Source organism: Chiloscyllium plagiosum, unplaced genomic scaffold, assembly GCF_037043375.1.
Source record: "Chiloscyllium plagiosum isolate Xiang-an unplaced genomic scaffold, Cpla_swu_hap1 HiC_scaffold_11, whole genome shotgun sequence".
NCBI classification, from domain to species: Eukaryota; Metazoa; Chordata; class Chondrichthyes; order Orectolobiformes; family Hemiscylliidae; genus Chiloscyllium; species Chiloscyllium plagiosum.
The window spans coordinates 27,338,062-27,354,787 of NW_028270149.1; the positions used below are offsets into that span (position 1 = coordinate 27,338,062).

General features: G+C 43.0%; 1 protein-coding gene across 1 annotated transcript; it reads left to right on the plus strand.

Moving 5' to 3' along the window:
• Positions 1–357: 357 nt before the first annotated feature.
• On the plus strand, positions 358–12,341 carry nxt2 (nuclear transport factor 2-like export factor 2). The gene is made up of 4 exons (XM_043704975.2): positions 358–507; positions 1,918–2,004; positions 5,425–5,569; positions 11,808–12,341. The coding sequence occupies exons 1-4, from the start codon at positions 493–495 to the stop codon at positions 11,984–11,986; spliced, it is 426 nt and encodes a 141-aa protein (XP_043560910.1). The 5' UTR covers positions 358–492; the 3' UTR covers positions 11,987–12,341.
• The last annotated feature ends 4,385 nt before the right edge of the window (positions 12,342–16,726 follow it).

Consider the following 16,726-nt stretch of genomic DNA (forward strand, 5'->3'; position numbering starts at 1 on the left):
GTACAAAGTCAAAAATCACACAACACCAGGTTATAGTCCAACAGGTTTAATTGACAATCACCTGATGAAGGAGCGTCGCTCCGAAAGCTAGTGCTTCCAATTAAACCTGTTGGACTATAACCTGGTGTTGTGTGATTTTCAACTCATCCTTGATTCTCAATAATGGTGTATCCCGGTTTTAAAAAATCTGGTGATTCGTTAAATGAATCTGGCTTTCACTCGTTTGTGAGATGATTTTTAAAAGTCCAGACCATCGAGCCCGCCCCCGCGTAATTCCAGAATCTCCCAGAGAGGGAGCAGTCACCAGTCACCAGGCCGGAACGGAGGTTGCGGCTCGGAGGTTCCAGGGATTGGTACGGACCTTTAATCGGTGCTGTACACCGGAACTGGAGCGCGGGGCGGTTTGTGTCTGGGAGGCGGAAGGAGCCGGAGGTTTATTTGGAGGGAAAGTGGCGGCGGCTCCGGAACGTGGCCGTTGGCCTCTGGTACTTCATGGCCGGCTCTTTGGTGAGAGCGGAAATACCGGTTTGAATTGACAATCTCGGAGCCGCACTGAGGGCTTTAGTGCGATCCATCCCCCCCCCCCCACATCCCTCTCTTCATTCACCCACATCTTCCTCTCCTCCCCCCCCCCACACTCCTCCCCTCCCCCCACACCTCCCCTCCTCCCCACAATCCTCCCCCTCCCCCCCCACAATCCTCCCCCTCCCCCCCCACAATCCTCCCCCTCCCCCCACACTCCTCCCCCTCGCCCCCCACACTCCTCCCCCTCGCCCCCCACACTCCTCCCCCTCCCCCCCCACACTCCTCCCCCTCCCCCCCCCACTCCTCCCCCTCCCCCCCCCCCAATCCTCCCCCTCCCCCTCCCCCCACAATCCTCCCCCTCCCCCCCACAATCCTCCCCCTCCCCCCCACAATCCTCCCCCTCCCCCCCACAATCCTCCCCCACAATCCTCCCCCTCCCCCCCCACACTCCTCCCCCTCCCCCCCCCACACTCCTCCCCCTCCCCCCCCCACACTCCTCCCCCTCCCCCCCACACTCCTCCCCCTCCCCCCCCCACACTCCTCCCCCTCCCCCCCCACACTCCTCCCCCTCCCCCCCCACACTCCTCCCCCTCCCCCCCCACACTCCTCCCCCTCCCCCCCCACACTCCTCCCCCCCCCCCCACACTCCTCCCCCCCCCCACACTCCTCCCCCCCCACACTCCTCCCCCTTCCCCCCCACACCTCCCCCTCCCCCCCCACACTCCTCCCCCTCCCCCCCCACACTCCTCCCCCCCCACACTCCTCCCCCTCCCCCCCACACTGCTCCCCCTCCCCCCCCACACTCCTCCTCCCCCACACTCCTCCCCCTCCCCACACTCCTCCCCCTCCCCCCCACACTCCTCCCCCTCCCCCCCCACACTCCTCCCCCTCCCCCCCCACATTCCTCCCCCCCACACTCCTCCCCCTCCCCCCCCACACTCCTCCCCCTCCCCCCCCCACACTCCTCCCCCTCCCCCCCCACACTCCTCCCCCTCCCCCCCCACACTCCTCCCCCTCCCCCCCCACACTCCTCCCCCTCCCCCCCCCACACTCCTCCCCCTCCCCCCCCACACTCCTCCCCCTCCCCCCCCACACTCCTCCCCCTCCCCCCCCACACTCCTCCCCCTCCCCCCCACACTCCTCCCCCTCCCCCCCACACTCCTCCCCCCCCCACACACTCCTCCCCCTTCCCCCCCACACTCCTCCCCCTTCCCCCCCACACTCCTCCCCCTCCCCCCCCACACTCCTCCCCCCCCCCCCCCCCAACCCTGCCATCACTTCCACACTCTTTCTTCCCCCCCCAATCCCCCACCACTTCCATAACCCTTCCCCCCCACCCCCTCCATCCCTTTAATGTTTTCTTTAAGTTCTGCATAAAATTATAATTTTCAGGACTTCAAAACCCATGCGGACCAGGCATGCAGAGCAGCAGATGAGTTTGTCAACATTTATTATGACACAATGGACAAGAGGAGGAGAGTAAGTAACCCCCTGGACAACACATTTTTCTTTTCCTTGCTACTGTTACCATTCAATTTGTTTTGAGTGGGGAGAGGAGACAGCAGAGCAGAAGCTCAGAAAAACAGATTTTGTTACTGTTTGTTAGTTACATAGCACATGTCACCAAAAATATCTTTCTGGTTTTCATGGGCATGCATTCATAATCATTGGAGTATTACAGTGGTGGAAAAGTGCCCTTCGCCCCTTGTGTCCCCGTCGGTCATCAAGTACATATCTCCCTAATCCTATTTCTCAGCATTTGGTCTGCAGACATATGTGTTATTTTATTTCAACTGTTCATTTAATACTAAAATGTTGTGATAATTCTTGCCATCTCCACCCTTTTAGGCAGAGTTCCAGATACCCATTACCCTCTTGGTCAGAAAAGATTGATTTAAATCCTTTCTGATCCACATCTTTATCATAACTCTGTGTCCCCATGGTTATTGACCCCTCTCCTGAGGGAAAAGGGTTTCATTATTTAGACCCTATCTGTGCCCCTCAATTTTGTACACCTCAATCAGGTCTCCGTTTCAGCCTTCTCTGCTCCAATGAAAACAGTCCCAGATCATGTTGTGTCCCTTCAGAGCTGAGGCATTCCAGCCATGCAACTTCCTTGTAAATCTCTTCACCCTTTCCAATGCAGTCATAACCTTCTAGTGACCAGAACTTCACGCAGAGTCCAGCTGTGGCTTAACCAATGTTCTATACGGCTTCATCAAAATCCTCTGCTTTTGTATTCTGTCCCCATATCTAATAAAGGCAAGCATTGTATGTGCTGGATAGGGTGAATAGCCATGGTCTTTTCCCTAGAGTTGGGAAGTTGAAAACTAGAGGGTATAGTTTTAAAGTGAGAGGGGAAAGATTTAGAAAGGAACTGAGGGGTAACATTTTCATGCAGAGGATGGTTGAGATGTGGAACAAGCTACCAGAGGAAGTGGTGGAGGCAGGTAGAATTCCAATATTTAAAAGGCATATAGATGGCTATATAAATAGGAAGGGTTTAGAGGGATATGGGCCTAATGCTGACAAATGGGATTAGGTCAGACCCCTGAATACCAACACATTGCACCTTGCTCAAAAAGGCAGCATTAGCACAATCTTGCAGCTCAAAAACAGAGCTCTGGGATAATTTCCAATCCTTAATATTAAGAGTCAATCAAGGCAGATCTCAGTATAAACGTAAAAAGCCTTCACCCTTACAAGAAAAAAAAACAGATGACGGGTTAGAAGTTTTATACGTCTTAAAGTCAATGTAGTTTAGTTCTTCTGTAGTTTCAGGCAGTGAAATGATTTTGCAGTCACTGATACCTTTGCAGCTGAATGTGAAGCTGGATATTAGAAGTCCAATGTTGGCTGTGAAATTGCAATGCACGTTTGTTATTTTAGTAAAACCCGATTTCCAGAGCAAATTCTCAGTCTGACAGCTGTGAAACTACACTTGGTAGCTGCTTCATAAAAAGCCAATCTCTAAGCCTTAGGCAGTTCTTCAGTCTCTGACCTTGCCATACAGTTGCTGACCTGAAGCAATCTCCTTTCAACCTTTTAAAGTATCTTTGTTTTTGATCTTTTATATAAAGTTCCAAAAACAATGCAAAGCTTGTTAAAGAAAAGCAGCAGTTCCTGCCCCAAGGAAGTGAGTAGATCCAGCTGAGTACTGAAAAAGCTTCAAAGCCAAGAGCAGCTCTTCAGCCACAATCTTCTCCCGTTCACCATTTTCTTTTGAGAAGACTACCTTCTCTATAATCACCCTAAATCTTAGAGTTACAGTCATTGTCACTGGAATGCTCCCGGACTGACTGCTCTACCCCTTTACCAGCTACATTCCCCAAAACTAGGTCCAGCAGTGCCCCCTCTTGTAGGGGCTCCTACCAGCTGGCTTAAAATGCTGTCCTATATACGTTAGAATTCTGCCCCTCTCAGCCTTCCATAGAAACATAGAAAATGGGAACAGGAGTAGGCCATTTGGCCCTTTGAACCAGCTCCACCATTCAGTATGGTCATGGTTAATCAGCTAACTCACTACCTTATTCCCACTTTTACCCTATACCATTGATCCCTTTAGCCCTAAGAACTACATGTACCTCCTCTTGAAAACATTCAACGTTTGCCCTCAACTGCTTTTGGTGGCAGAGAATTCCACAGATTCACCACTCTGAGGAACATTCTTCCTGCATTTACCTAGTCTAGTCCAGTTAAAATTTTATAGTTTGACATTTCTTTTCTCACGTTTGTGGACATGTAACAGGAACCTAAAGGCTTCCCTCGTGTATGAACCCTTCAGCCATGAATTCTTGTACTCCCATCTGCCTGTCCTATTTATTGCAACAGATATAACTGTGTATAGGAGACTGCTTGATATCAACATGCAAATGGTCTCTCCAGGCATGTCTTGTCTCAGTACCAAGGATTGCTATGATCCCTGAAGTACCAATTGTTAATTACAATTTCTGTGACATCACTCTGTAAATTTTGCTATAAATTCTTTGTCTTACAATTGTGTACTCCACACCACCTGATGAAGGAACAGCACTCCGAAAGCTAGTGCTTCCAATTAAACCTGTTTAATTATAACCTGGTGTTGTGATTTTTTTTTTAAACCTTTGTACACCCCAGTCCAAAACCGGCATCTCCAAATCATGACTACCCACCTGTTCTTGTCTCTCTTTAGGCTCTGTCCTCACGTATCATTTATTACCCCACCTTCTGCATTTAAACTGACATTTTCCTAGCTACCATCAGTTCTGAAGAAGGGTCACTGGACCCGCAATGTTAATTGTAATTTATCTTCACAGGTGATGTCAGACCTGCTGAGTTTTTTCAGCAACTTCTGTTTTTGTTTCTGGTTTACAGCATCTGCAGTTATTTTGGTTCTATGTTATAAGTGGCTCTGTTACTGCAGGTCCAGAGAGTAATTTTGCCAGTGTTGACTCTTTTTTTAAAGTTAAAAGTGCACTTGAAGTTTATCCTTTTCTTCTCCTTCCTAATTTTGTTCCTTCTACTCACTCTTGTGCTCTGTTTTCAGTTTAGTTTTACCTAACATTAAATTTATCTTTTAGCTCATTGTAATTTTTACAGAGTTCATTATTTGCTTGATTTTACTGTCTTTTCCAACATCCCATTATCCACTCTGAAACTGGGATTTGTCTTTAAGTAGTTGAAAGTTGATGGTGCTTTTGTTTTACATTTGGTTTATGCATTTTGTTTCATCTTGCCTTCCTACTAAAATGGCTATCTAGAACTCAGCTTTATAAATGTCACAACCCAATGAGTTCTTTCTTTTACCTCAGAGTGAAAGTTGCTAAAGTATCATTAATATGGTCAGCATCTCCCGAATGTTTGGTTTATATTCAAATTGCCATTTCTCTTCAGTTTTTGCATTTTGATTTTGTTTTTCAGGTCTTAACAAAATTATACCTGGATACAGCGAACCTAGTGTGGAATGGAAATGCAATATCAGGCCATCAAGCACTCGCTGAATTTTTTGAAATGTTGCCTTCTAGTGAATTTCAAGTAAACATGCTGGATTGTCAACCTGTTCATGGTATGCTACAGTTATTCCTGACCAGAACTGAATCAAACGTAAATGTTAAGCATTGCTCGATTCAGTAATCTTACGAGCAGTCCTGAGTATTTTTTAATTTGGAAGTTGGTGGCTTTAATAACAAGAAAAATAGATGTGTAGATTGCCCATGGATTGTTTCATCCTTACTGCTTTATTTGTTCATTCACTTATAGAACGTGGGCATTGCTGGTTCAGCCAGTATTTTTTTGCTAATCCATAATTGCCCATCAGCAATTTTCCAATTTTACTGAGTAGGTGCCTGTGTTGTAGCTGTCCTGAAACTGTTGTCAGAGCCTTTGCAATATCCATTGTCTTTAGTTGCTTGTTGATATCATATAGCATGGATCAAGTTGGCTGACGACTGACATCTGTGACGCTGAGGATTTGAGGAGGAAGCTACAGTAGATTATTCACTTGGCATTTCTGGCTGAAGAAGTCCACACATGCTTCCGTCTTGTCTTTTGTTTTAGACTTGCCCATTAGTGAGAATTGGGATATTTGTGGAACCTCCTCTTCCAGTTATTTAATTATCCCTGACCGTTCAGGACTAGATATGGCAGCACTGCCGAGCTTAAATTTGAGCTGTTGGATCACTTCGATCTGTCCATCATGTGCTACTGTTTTGTTATGGCCTGCGATTAGACCAATGTAACTTCACCAGGTGACATCTCATTTTTAGGTATGCATGGTGCTGCTCCTGACATGCTGCCTTATACTCTACATTGAACAAGGGTATTTCCTAGTTTGGTCACTGTAACCTGGGGGGGTATGTTTAGGTGTATGATCATAGATTGTGGTTGAATAAAGTTCTACTGAAGTGCTTCATGAATCTCCAGTTTTGTATTGCTAGTGCTGTTTGAAGCGCATGCCACTTGCAGTGCTAAGTGCCACAACACAGGTGGCACAGTGGTTAGTACTGCTGCCTCACAGCACCAGGGATCTGGGTTCAATTCCCACCTCTGGCAACTGTCTGTGTGGAGTTTGCACATTCTCCCCATGTCTGTGTGGGTTTCCTCCAGGTGCTCTGGTTTTCACCCACAGTCACAAAAGATGTGCAGGTCATGTGAAGTGGCCATGTTAAATTGCCCATAGTGTTAGGTGCATTGGTCGGAGAGGGTGGGCTATTGTTCGGAGGGTCGGTGTGGACCGGTTGGGCTGGAGGGGCCTGTTCCCACACTGGACGGAATCTAATCTAAAACGCAATGGAAGTATCCTCAATGTGATAGGACTGTGGTGATCAGTCTGCCAATGCTGTTTACAGATATATCTGTGACATTAGATGTGTGAGGATGAGGTCAAATAGGTTTGTTTCCTTCTCTGTTCCCTTACTGCCTGCTGCAGACTCAGTCCTATTGCTCTGTCTTTTAGGAGTTGGTCAGCTTGCTCAGTCCTAGTGTCACTGAGCCACTCTTCATGATAAACATTGAATTCCCCCACCGGAGTACATTTGGTACCCTTGGCATCCTCTGTGCCTCCTTCAGGTGTGTCCAACATGTTAGATGAGGGAGAGCTGTAAAGTCAGTTCTGCTATAACCTATGTTTTTTCAATGCGATTAGCTTTAACATAATTAAAAAATTTAGGCAGTTATTTGTAGAATGCAAACTTTCTTTACCTGTATTGGCTATAATTAATTTAAATGGTGCGGCTATTGCGTGATTTTCTTAATGTGAGATCACGTGAGAATGGAACTATCGCGTTATTAGCAGACCCTGACCGTATGTAATAATCAGGTGGTTTCCTGGCTTCTGTTTGACCGTATTTGAGACTTTGTGGATCCAAATGTTAAGGTTTCTTGGGGAACCTCCTTTTCAACTGTATACCACTGCCTCACCTCTGGTGAGGCAAGACATGCTAAGGTATGGTGGTAGTAGTATCTTGGACATTGTATAGTATGGTTATGTCAAGCTGTTGCTTGATTAATGTCTGGAGCAGCTCTCCCAATTTTGGCACCAGCCTCCAGACATTAGGAAGGAGATTCAAGGTTTGTGTAAAGGTTAGTAGCTAGGGTGCCGGTTGTTGTGGTTGTGGGTATATTCACTGAGCTGGGAAGTCAATTTGTAGATTTTTTTTTTTGTCCCCTGTCTAGGTGTTATCTTCAGTGCTTTGGAGCCTCCTGTGAAACGCTGCTGTACAATGTCTTCTGGAATTTATTTGGTTCTGTTTCTGCTGCTTCCGGTTGCCAGCTCCAGTTGTTCGTTGTAGTGGCCGGGATATTGGGTCCAGGTCAATGCGCTTGTTGATAGTCAGTGGATGAGTGCCACGCTTCTAGGAGTTCTTTGGCTGTCCTCTGTTTAGCTTGTCCTGTAACAGTTGTGTTGTCCCAGTCGAATTTGTGGTCCTTGTTGTCTGTGTGTATGGCTGCTGGGGACAGCTGGTCGTGGCATTTAGTGACTTGTTGGGTGTTCATGGATGCGGATTGTTAGTTGTATGTCTGTTTGTCCGATTATAGTGTTTTGGGTAGTCTTTCCATGGAATCCTGTAAATTACATTAGTCTTGCACATGATGAGTATAGGGTCTTTTGTCCTGGTGAGTCGTTGTCTGAATGTGGCTGTCATGAATCCTAGTGGTTGGAGAAGTCTGGCTGTCATTTCCGAGATTTTTTTTATGTAAGGTAGCATTGCTGGTGAGATAGGTCGTGGCATGTCCTCGTCGCGTTGTTTGTTTGTTAGGTGTCTGCGGATGAGTTTGCTGGGATATCCATTCTTGGCGAATACTCTGTAGAGGTGGTGTTCTTCCCTTCATTGGTTGGGAGTTCCGCAGTGTATCATAGCTCTTTTGAGCAGGGCCCTAATGCAGCTTCTCTTGTGTGTGTTTGGGTGGTTGCTGTTGTAATTCAGGACCTGGTCTGTGTGTGTGTGTGGCTTTCCTGTACACCTTTGTGGTGTATTCACCGTTCTGTGTTCTTTGTGCCATCACATCCAGGAATGGGAGTTGATTGTTAGTTTCCTCCTCTCTCGTAAATCTGATCCCTGTTGATGATCAGCTGTGTGTTCTCGATTTCTGTTCTTCAATAGAAAAGCCGTACTAGCCATGGGACTCAACTACCACCACAGGGATGCAAAAACAACACCAGAATGCTGCAGTAGAATGTACGCTCAGAACTAACAGTCTAACCAAAGAGATATAGCAAGCAGTCAGACAAACCATTGTACCCATACTAACAAGGAAAACAACCTCAACACCAAAGAGAGAGAAGCCCTAAAAACATTCAAAAATAACAAGAACATAATCATAGTACCAGCAGACAAGGGCAGAACAGCGGTTATCATGGACAAGACTCTATATACACAGAAAGCAGAGAAACTACTTGCAGATATTGACACCTGCCTAAAGAGGGAGTTTGGCCTCACACCACAGCTAACCAATAGAATAAACTATATCCTATGGAACCTTAAAGGATTAGTAATCAGGATTGACCTAAAGGATGAAATCAGAAAGTAACAAAACTCTTAAGATTTTACGGATTACCCAAAGTATACAAACCAGACTTACCACTTAGACCCATTGTGGCGTTCCCAGGAGCGCCATCGCATAAACTGGCAAAAGAACTCCAACAAAAGCTAATAGATCTTATCACTGTATCCACACATTCATTATAGTCATCACAGGAATTCCTAGACAACACCAAGAACGTAAACATAGCCAAATCGAAGCAATGGTCTCATTCAAGGTAAGGGCACTGTTTACTTCAACTGACAAAACTCTAGCCAGAGCAACAATTGCCAACCTCCTGCACAAACAGATCGGACAACACAACGGGGAACCTATCAACAAGGCCTGCGTACTCAAACTACCAGACCTGTGCTTGACCACACACTTCACGTTCAACAACCAAATATACGAGCAGATCAATGGAACACCCATGGGCTCACCCATCTCTGGACTCAGAAGAAGCAGAGATGCTAAGATTGGGACAAACAGCCCTACCACAAATTCAACCCAAACTCTGCATCAGATACATAGACAACATTTTTGTTATCATTAAGAAAACAGAAATTGAGAACACACACCGGATTATCATTTTACACTTGGGGATCAGATTTACGAGCAAGGAGGAAACCACCAATCAACTCCCCCTCCTGGATGTGATGGTACAGAGAACACAATGGTGAATGCGATAGAGGTATACAGGAAAGCCACACACACCGACCAGGTTCTGAATTACAGCCGCAACCACCCAAACATACAAGAAGCATTAGAATCCTATTCAAAAGGGCTACAACACCCTGCAGCACTCCTGACCTATGAAGGGAAGAAGAACACCTCTACAGTGTCTTTGCCAAGAATAGATATCCCAGCAACTTTATCCACAAATGCCAAACAAACAACATGACGACATGCCACGACCTAACTCAATAGCAAAGCTATCATATAAAAAACATCTCTGAACTGACAGCCAGACTTTTCCGACCACTAGGATTCATGACAGCTACGCTCGGACAATGAATCGCCAGGACAAAAGACCCTATACCCATCATGTGCGAAGCTAATGTAAATTACAGGATTCCATGGAAAAACTGCCCGAAACACTATATCAGACAAACAGGCAGACAACTAACAATCCGCATCCACGAACACCCAACAAGTCACTAAATGCCACTACCAGCTGTCCCCAGTAGCCATACACACAGACAACAAGGACCACAAGTTCGACTGGGACAACACAACTATTATAGAACAAGCTAAACAGAGGACAGCCAAAGAACTCAGAAGCGTGGTACTCATCCACTGACTCTATCAACAAGCACATTGACCTGGACCCAATATACTGGCTTCTACAATGAACAACCGAAAGCAGCAGACACAGAACCGAATAAAATTGCAGAAGAGATGGTCGAGCAGCGGTTCACAGGCGGTTCCAAAACACTGACGGTAACACTTAGACAGGAGACGGAATGTCTGCAAATCAGCTTCCTAGTTCTGTGTACCTACCCACAACCACATCATTAGTAAGGAGGATTTTGCAGAGTCAGTGGGGTTGAATGTTCAGTCTTTTCCAACCTGTCAATAGCAGGTGATATTTCTAGTTCCACTCCATGCAACTAAGCGGCTTTTCAGAAGGCATTCAGGGTCAGTATGTGGTATGTGGTATGAGGTGTTTTTTGTGCTGTTCTAACCTGTTTAATGGTCATCATTTACATTCAAATGCATAAATTGGATTCACATTCTGTCTGTTGTTGTACCCTAATTTGAACCCATGTCTTGCAGAGTAGTAATCTGAGCTCCTGACTTGAAGTCCACTGCCCCATCATCCTTGGCAAAAAAACCAATAAAAATTGGATAGCATGTGGAAAAACAATGTAACTGAAAAGAACAAAACTTTCTTCGTTGTGTCCGTGGTCTGGTTTGTTTATTAATTTAGTTTCCCTTTATCATTTTTACTTATTTATAAAAATACATGTTTTTCTTGTCTCTGCTCCTGAATTCGTTCATCCCTTTCACAGTTGATATTAATACTAGAAACACTTCTTTGATAGTCATGAGATACTTGAGCAGTGTTTATTATCTTGTATCTAAAAACAAAGGGTTGCTTTACCAGTGGGCTACTTTGTTTGCACTCCATTAGTGAAGTAGTGTAAATGACCAATGCACATGTATTTTATTAATCTTTGTTTTGTAGCAGGATGATTACAAACAATCTTAACTCTCCAACACACATTTCTCAGGTGTTTGCAAAAATGTACTCTTGAAGAGATTGTTTTATCAAGATAAAACATTCAAGGCAGTTTATAGTGTTTGTACAAAAGGAGCAATAGTTGTGTCCAACATCTTGATCTTTTCCAAATGAGAACATTTTTTCCTTTTTTTTGAAATTGGCTGTGAAGATGAAAGGGATTCATTTTATTTTTCTCTTCATCTCTTCAAACTGATATGAATATTTTCAATTCAAATGATTTATTTTCCATTCTGTTCAGTAAGGCATGGTAGGATGGCAGCTAAATGATTGTGAAAACCAATTTTTGCATTGTGCTGTTCTAACCTGTCAATCTACTGATGTATTGAAGACCAGGTATCAAGCAAATGAAAGCAAAGCATTTTAAGGAAAGCTTTTCCCCATGTAAAATTTCTGTAATCTTCAATGTATTAGAGACACAATTTTGCTTAAAAAAAGGTGGAGGGTATCTGGTCATTGAGTAACTGTCAGCTTTGTAACTGTTTAGCTTGAAGGTTGTTTTGTGATTTACTGATTCAGCTGTGCTGTCTTGTCTATCTAGAACAAGCTACTCAAGGGCAGACCACTGTGCTTGTGGTCACCTGTGGAACAGTGAAATTTGAAGGAAATAAACAGCGATACTTCAATCAAAATTTCTTGCTCACAGCACAAGTAGCCCCACAAAATACCGTGTGGAAAATTGCAAGTGATTGTTTCCGCTTCCAGGACTGGGCCAGTTAATTCATGGTCTTAAATAGGAAATTGATGAATTGACACTGCTTTGGATTTAATTCTGGAATTAAATGGTGGAAGCGATTAAGGAATAAAACGTACAAGAACTGTGTGAAGCATTGTGACCAAAGTAACAAAAAGAGGGAAAGGGCACCTGCGATCATCCTCTCGTAAAGAAGCTTATGGCCATTGCATATGGTACTGATATTCAGTATTTTGTAGGTAGTATTTGACAACAGCACACCCTGAGGTCTAAAGTCTGTGATTTTAATATGAAATCTGACACTTATTATCACTTTTTCATTTGCTTTGTATACCATGCTGTTTGAAACAGACTTCAGTAAATAAATTTATTTGTTCCTGATCTTGTGTTGCTCATGTTTTAGGTCTGTATTTTAAGCTGAATGAAATGTTCCAAATTTTATGTTTTTCTGCTGGGACATAGGATGTAGGCGATTTAGGAACTTGAACCTGCCTTGCATGTGATTGTGTTAGTGCTGGTTACCCTTGATGTCATGTTCCAATGGACATTCATGTATCTGTGTAGAAAGTGAGTGTTGCTAGTCTTCTTGACCCTTGCATTGTTCTCACCTGCATCATGGTGCACTTTCTAACAGCATTTCATTAGAAAGCAAGCAAAAGCAGAAACCCAGTTTATTCTCAACACTGCTTAAACTATGTAAGTGAGGACAGTTGTTGTACTCTCATCATCCTAGATGAGATCAAGTAACAAAGATGGGAATTAAATCCAAGAGCTTGCTGTTTTGACCACACTATCTTTCTCCGTCTTACCACTGTCATCCACCTGGATGGGACTGGGGTCTCTTGGTTCCATTCTCCTGATGAAGGGCTTATGCCCGAAACGTCGATTCTCCTGTTCCTTGGATGCTGCCTGACCTGCTGTGCTTTACCAGCAACACATTTTCAGCTCCATTCTCATTCCTGCTTTCAAATAAAAACAAAGCTGAATAAAACAAATCAAAGCAAAAAAAATAGTCAACACAAGTTTTATGTTGCAATTATAGAGTAAATAAGCTAAGTTTTAAAACAATACAGATGCATTGTTTGTATATATTTGTACTGAATTACCAAATGATCCACATGCATGGAAGTTTAATTCAATGGTGTTATACTTGGGTGTCCCACACAAACCTTTATGGAGTTATGTTTCCTTTGTTTCTTGAACTGTGCAATAATTAATCTGGGACTAATTATTTTATATAATGTGAACATTCTATTGTCAAGACCCACATCCTTAACAATATCCATTATCCCTGGCCATTTTTAAAAAATATCTTGTGCTACCGTAGCAGCTGCGATGCCATGGACCTCTAGAGGATGTCAAGGTATATCATCCACTCCCATAGCTTCAGTCTTACTTTTTGCATTGATATGCTGGGCTACCCCAAGATTGCAGCTGGGGATACTTATGGAGCCTTCTCCTCCTGAGTTCTTAAATTGTCTACCATCATTCATGAATGGATGTGGCAAGCCTGTAGGGCTTTGTTCTAATCTGTTGATTGTGGAATTGATTTGCTCTTGTCTCTGACTTGTTTATGCCACTTGTAGATGATTCTGTTTTGTATCTTCACTCATGTTGATCTCAGTTTTGGGGTAAACACAGAACTGTGACTACTGAAAACCTGAAATAAAAACACTACTAGAGAAACACAGCAACTGGCAGCATCTGTTGACTTGCTGTGTTTCTCCAGGACACTGTTTTAATCTGATTTTTAGGTATGCCTGAAACTGCTCCTGGCATTCCCTCCTGTATTTTTCATTGAAAGGGCAGTGTTTTAATCTACTGTGCCATAATATTAATTAAAGAAACACTACATGTCCACCTAATGCTTCACATTTATAACAAAACCATGAATAGTTTAATCAGTCTACCTAAAATTTAAGTAGGATTGTGAGTCAACCCAATTTGCCTACAAATGGCCTCTCAAGTCATGTGAAAACTATTGTTCAATTTGTATACCTTATTGTGGCCTGAGTCTTTACAGTAAAAGCATAGAGAAACATTGGGTGTTAACACTGGAAACTTTGTTTTGCATAGCAAGCTATTTTCGAATGGTTCCATCATGTTTTCAGTGCAGTCAAGCACTTTATTTTTCTATATTTTCATGGTGTTGTGAAATCCTACGACCTCTCCCAGTCTTTGCAGCTTCAGTTGGGGAAACAGGCTGATAAGCAGCAGGCATTAGGCAGATTCTTGGCCTTCAGGTTGATATTCTTTCTTTTTATTGTTACATTTTGTCCAGTTTCCTGATTCGCAGCTCAAAAATGCTGGAGGTCATGCTGCTGTGTTTGTTAGCCTCATATTGCGTGAATAGTGTCTTGACATTCGCAAAGTAATGTGGTTTCTTGGACTTTCTAATCATAACAACAACTGCTTTCAGTGCTATCAGTGTTGGCACAAGACATGGAAGTGACATGTTTCCTGCTTTGCTTTTCACCGGCGCACATCTCATCTTTAAATATTAAAGAGCAGTCTGGTAAAAATATGGTAAAACAATCTGGTTTCATCTGTGTCTGACAGTTTTGCAGCAATTGGATCATTGAGCGAGTACAATTTCACTAAGGTCACTGATGTAAGAGTGCCATTTTATAAGCAACAGTACAAAAGTGCCCTCAGCTTACAATTAAATATAAGAGTGGCTAGGATTTCTTTTGTTTATACTCAGACTGTAGATGCCATTGATAAGGTTGACATTAATTGCCATCCTTAACTGAGAGACTTAATGCACCAATTCACCCTCTACTTTAGGAGACAATGACATTGATGTGTTTGATGTGGATTGGAGTTGCATGCTGAGGAGACTGGTAAATGGTGGAAGGTTTCCTTCCATACCAAGGGATTGATGAATTATTTGGATTTTTCTTCTGGGATCTATTTTATTGATACCAGCTTTTTAATCAGTATGCTTTGAAAACTGATTTCAAAAATTCTTAAACTGATGCAGTGATATTTGAATACACTACCTGGCCTAATCAAATATGATACATCATTTGTCAGTCCTTATAATTAGTTAACTTAAAAAAAAAATTGATGTGCTGAATGATCATTTATAGATTGCCTTTTATTGTTACTGTAATGAAAATAATTTGCTTTTATCTATAATTTGTCTTATTGCTCATTACAACATAATAACACATAGCTGCACCAATGAATACCTTGCTGTTGTGTTATGATCCCAGACCAGACTGCCAAATTTATGTTATGGTCTGGCTTTGGACCAGTAACCTTTTTTTTGAAAGTAGACAAGTGTGAGACTGTAGGACCTCCTAAAGAGATTAAAGCTATTAGATTACATGGTTTTGAGCAAACAACAATAAACTTTATTTTACAAATGTGGAACATTACTACAACATATATTGTATATGTTTTAGTGTCCACTTATAATTACCCTGAGATAAATATGGGTAACAAACTCTGTACAGTCAGACAGCCCATGAAGAATAACAAATAGCAAATTCAGTCAACACAGATGTGATGGGCATTTCAGATGTTTGCGACACTTGAGTCACTGAATCTCATTAAAATGTCACAAGAAGTTCTAATATTTGAAAACCTAATTTATGAACTCCCTCAAAAGCTGCTGTATCATGGATTGTCTCGCTGACTGCTCACAATCTGGTAGTTCACTCACCTGATTGAAATTCTGCTCTCCTGGATTCTGAAAACTGTTCAAACACCAGCTCACTGGCAATTTTAGCTTGTTTGCTTATAGCTAGTTTCACAAAAGCTGGCACTGCCCCTGTGTTTCTCCAAGCTCGATGAAAACTCAAACAGACAAAGCACATATTGCTTGTGGACCTTCTTTATCCTTCCTCTAAGCTGCATTGAATTATTAATGACGCGTGGCTTCATCTGAGTCCCCATAGCTCCCAAAGGTGTTATCTGAGTCATACCGATGTGGGGCCTGCGATAGCACACCTTTTCAGCTAAGAGCTTTTTCTCCCTGCTCCAAAATACGTGACTGACGAGCAACCTGAAGGCAGTAATGTTTTACTCTGACTGCATCTGTCCAATTGACTGCTCAGTAATCCTTGAACGATTCTTAATGATATACTGAAAACCCACAACAAGCCCTGAACATTTTCTTGGGCATTGTGGAATTTAACAACCATTTAAACAGTTGAATATGATGTTACAAAGTCCACAGCTTGCAGGCTTACATCAAATGGATTTCATCACAATGTTTGCATACATAATGTAATTGCTTCCTGCAATTTAGACTGAAGAAGCAGTGGGAAATAATGAAATAAATAATGTAAAGTTAAATAATATGCTAATAGAACATTCTCCTTCATGCAAAATAGGAATTAAAATTTACACTGGTTGTACAGTAACAAAATGCAACAAAAAATCATCTTAGCAATTGAAAATAGTTTTGACATTTTTTAGTTTGGCAACATTAGAACTTTAGTTGAAAAGTGGGGTGCTGGAAAAGCACAGCAGGTCAGGCAGCATCTGAGGAGTAGCAAAATCGACATTTTGGGCAAATGCCCTTTATCAGGAATATTGGTGGGGGAATGAAAATGACTGTAAAAGATGTTTCTTTTTCATTACAACCATAGAGATATACAGCATGGAACCAGACCATTTGGTGCAACTTGTCCACACAGACCAGACATCCTATATAAATTTGGTCCCATTTGCCAGCATTTGGCCCATTTCCCTCTAAACCCTTCCTATTCATATATCCATTCAGATATCTTTTAGATATTGTAATCATCCTAACC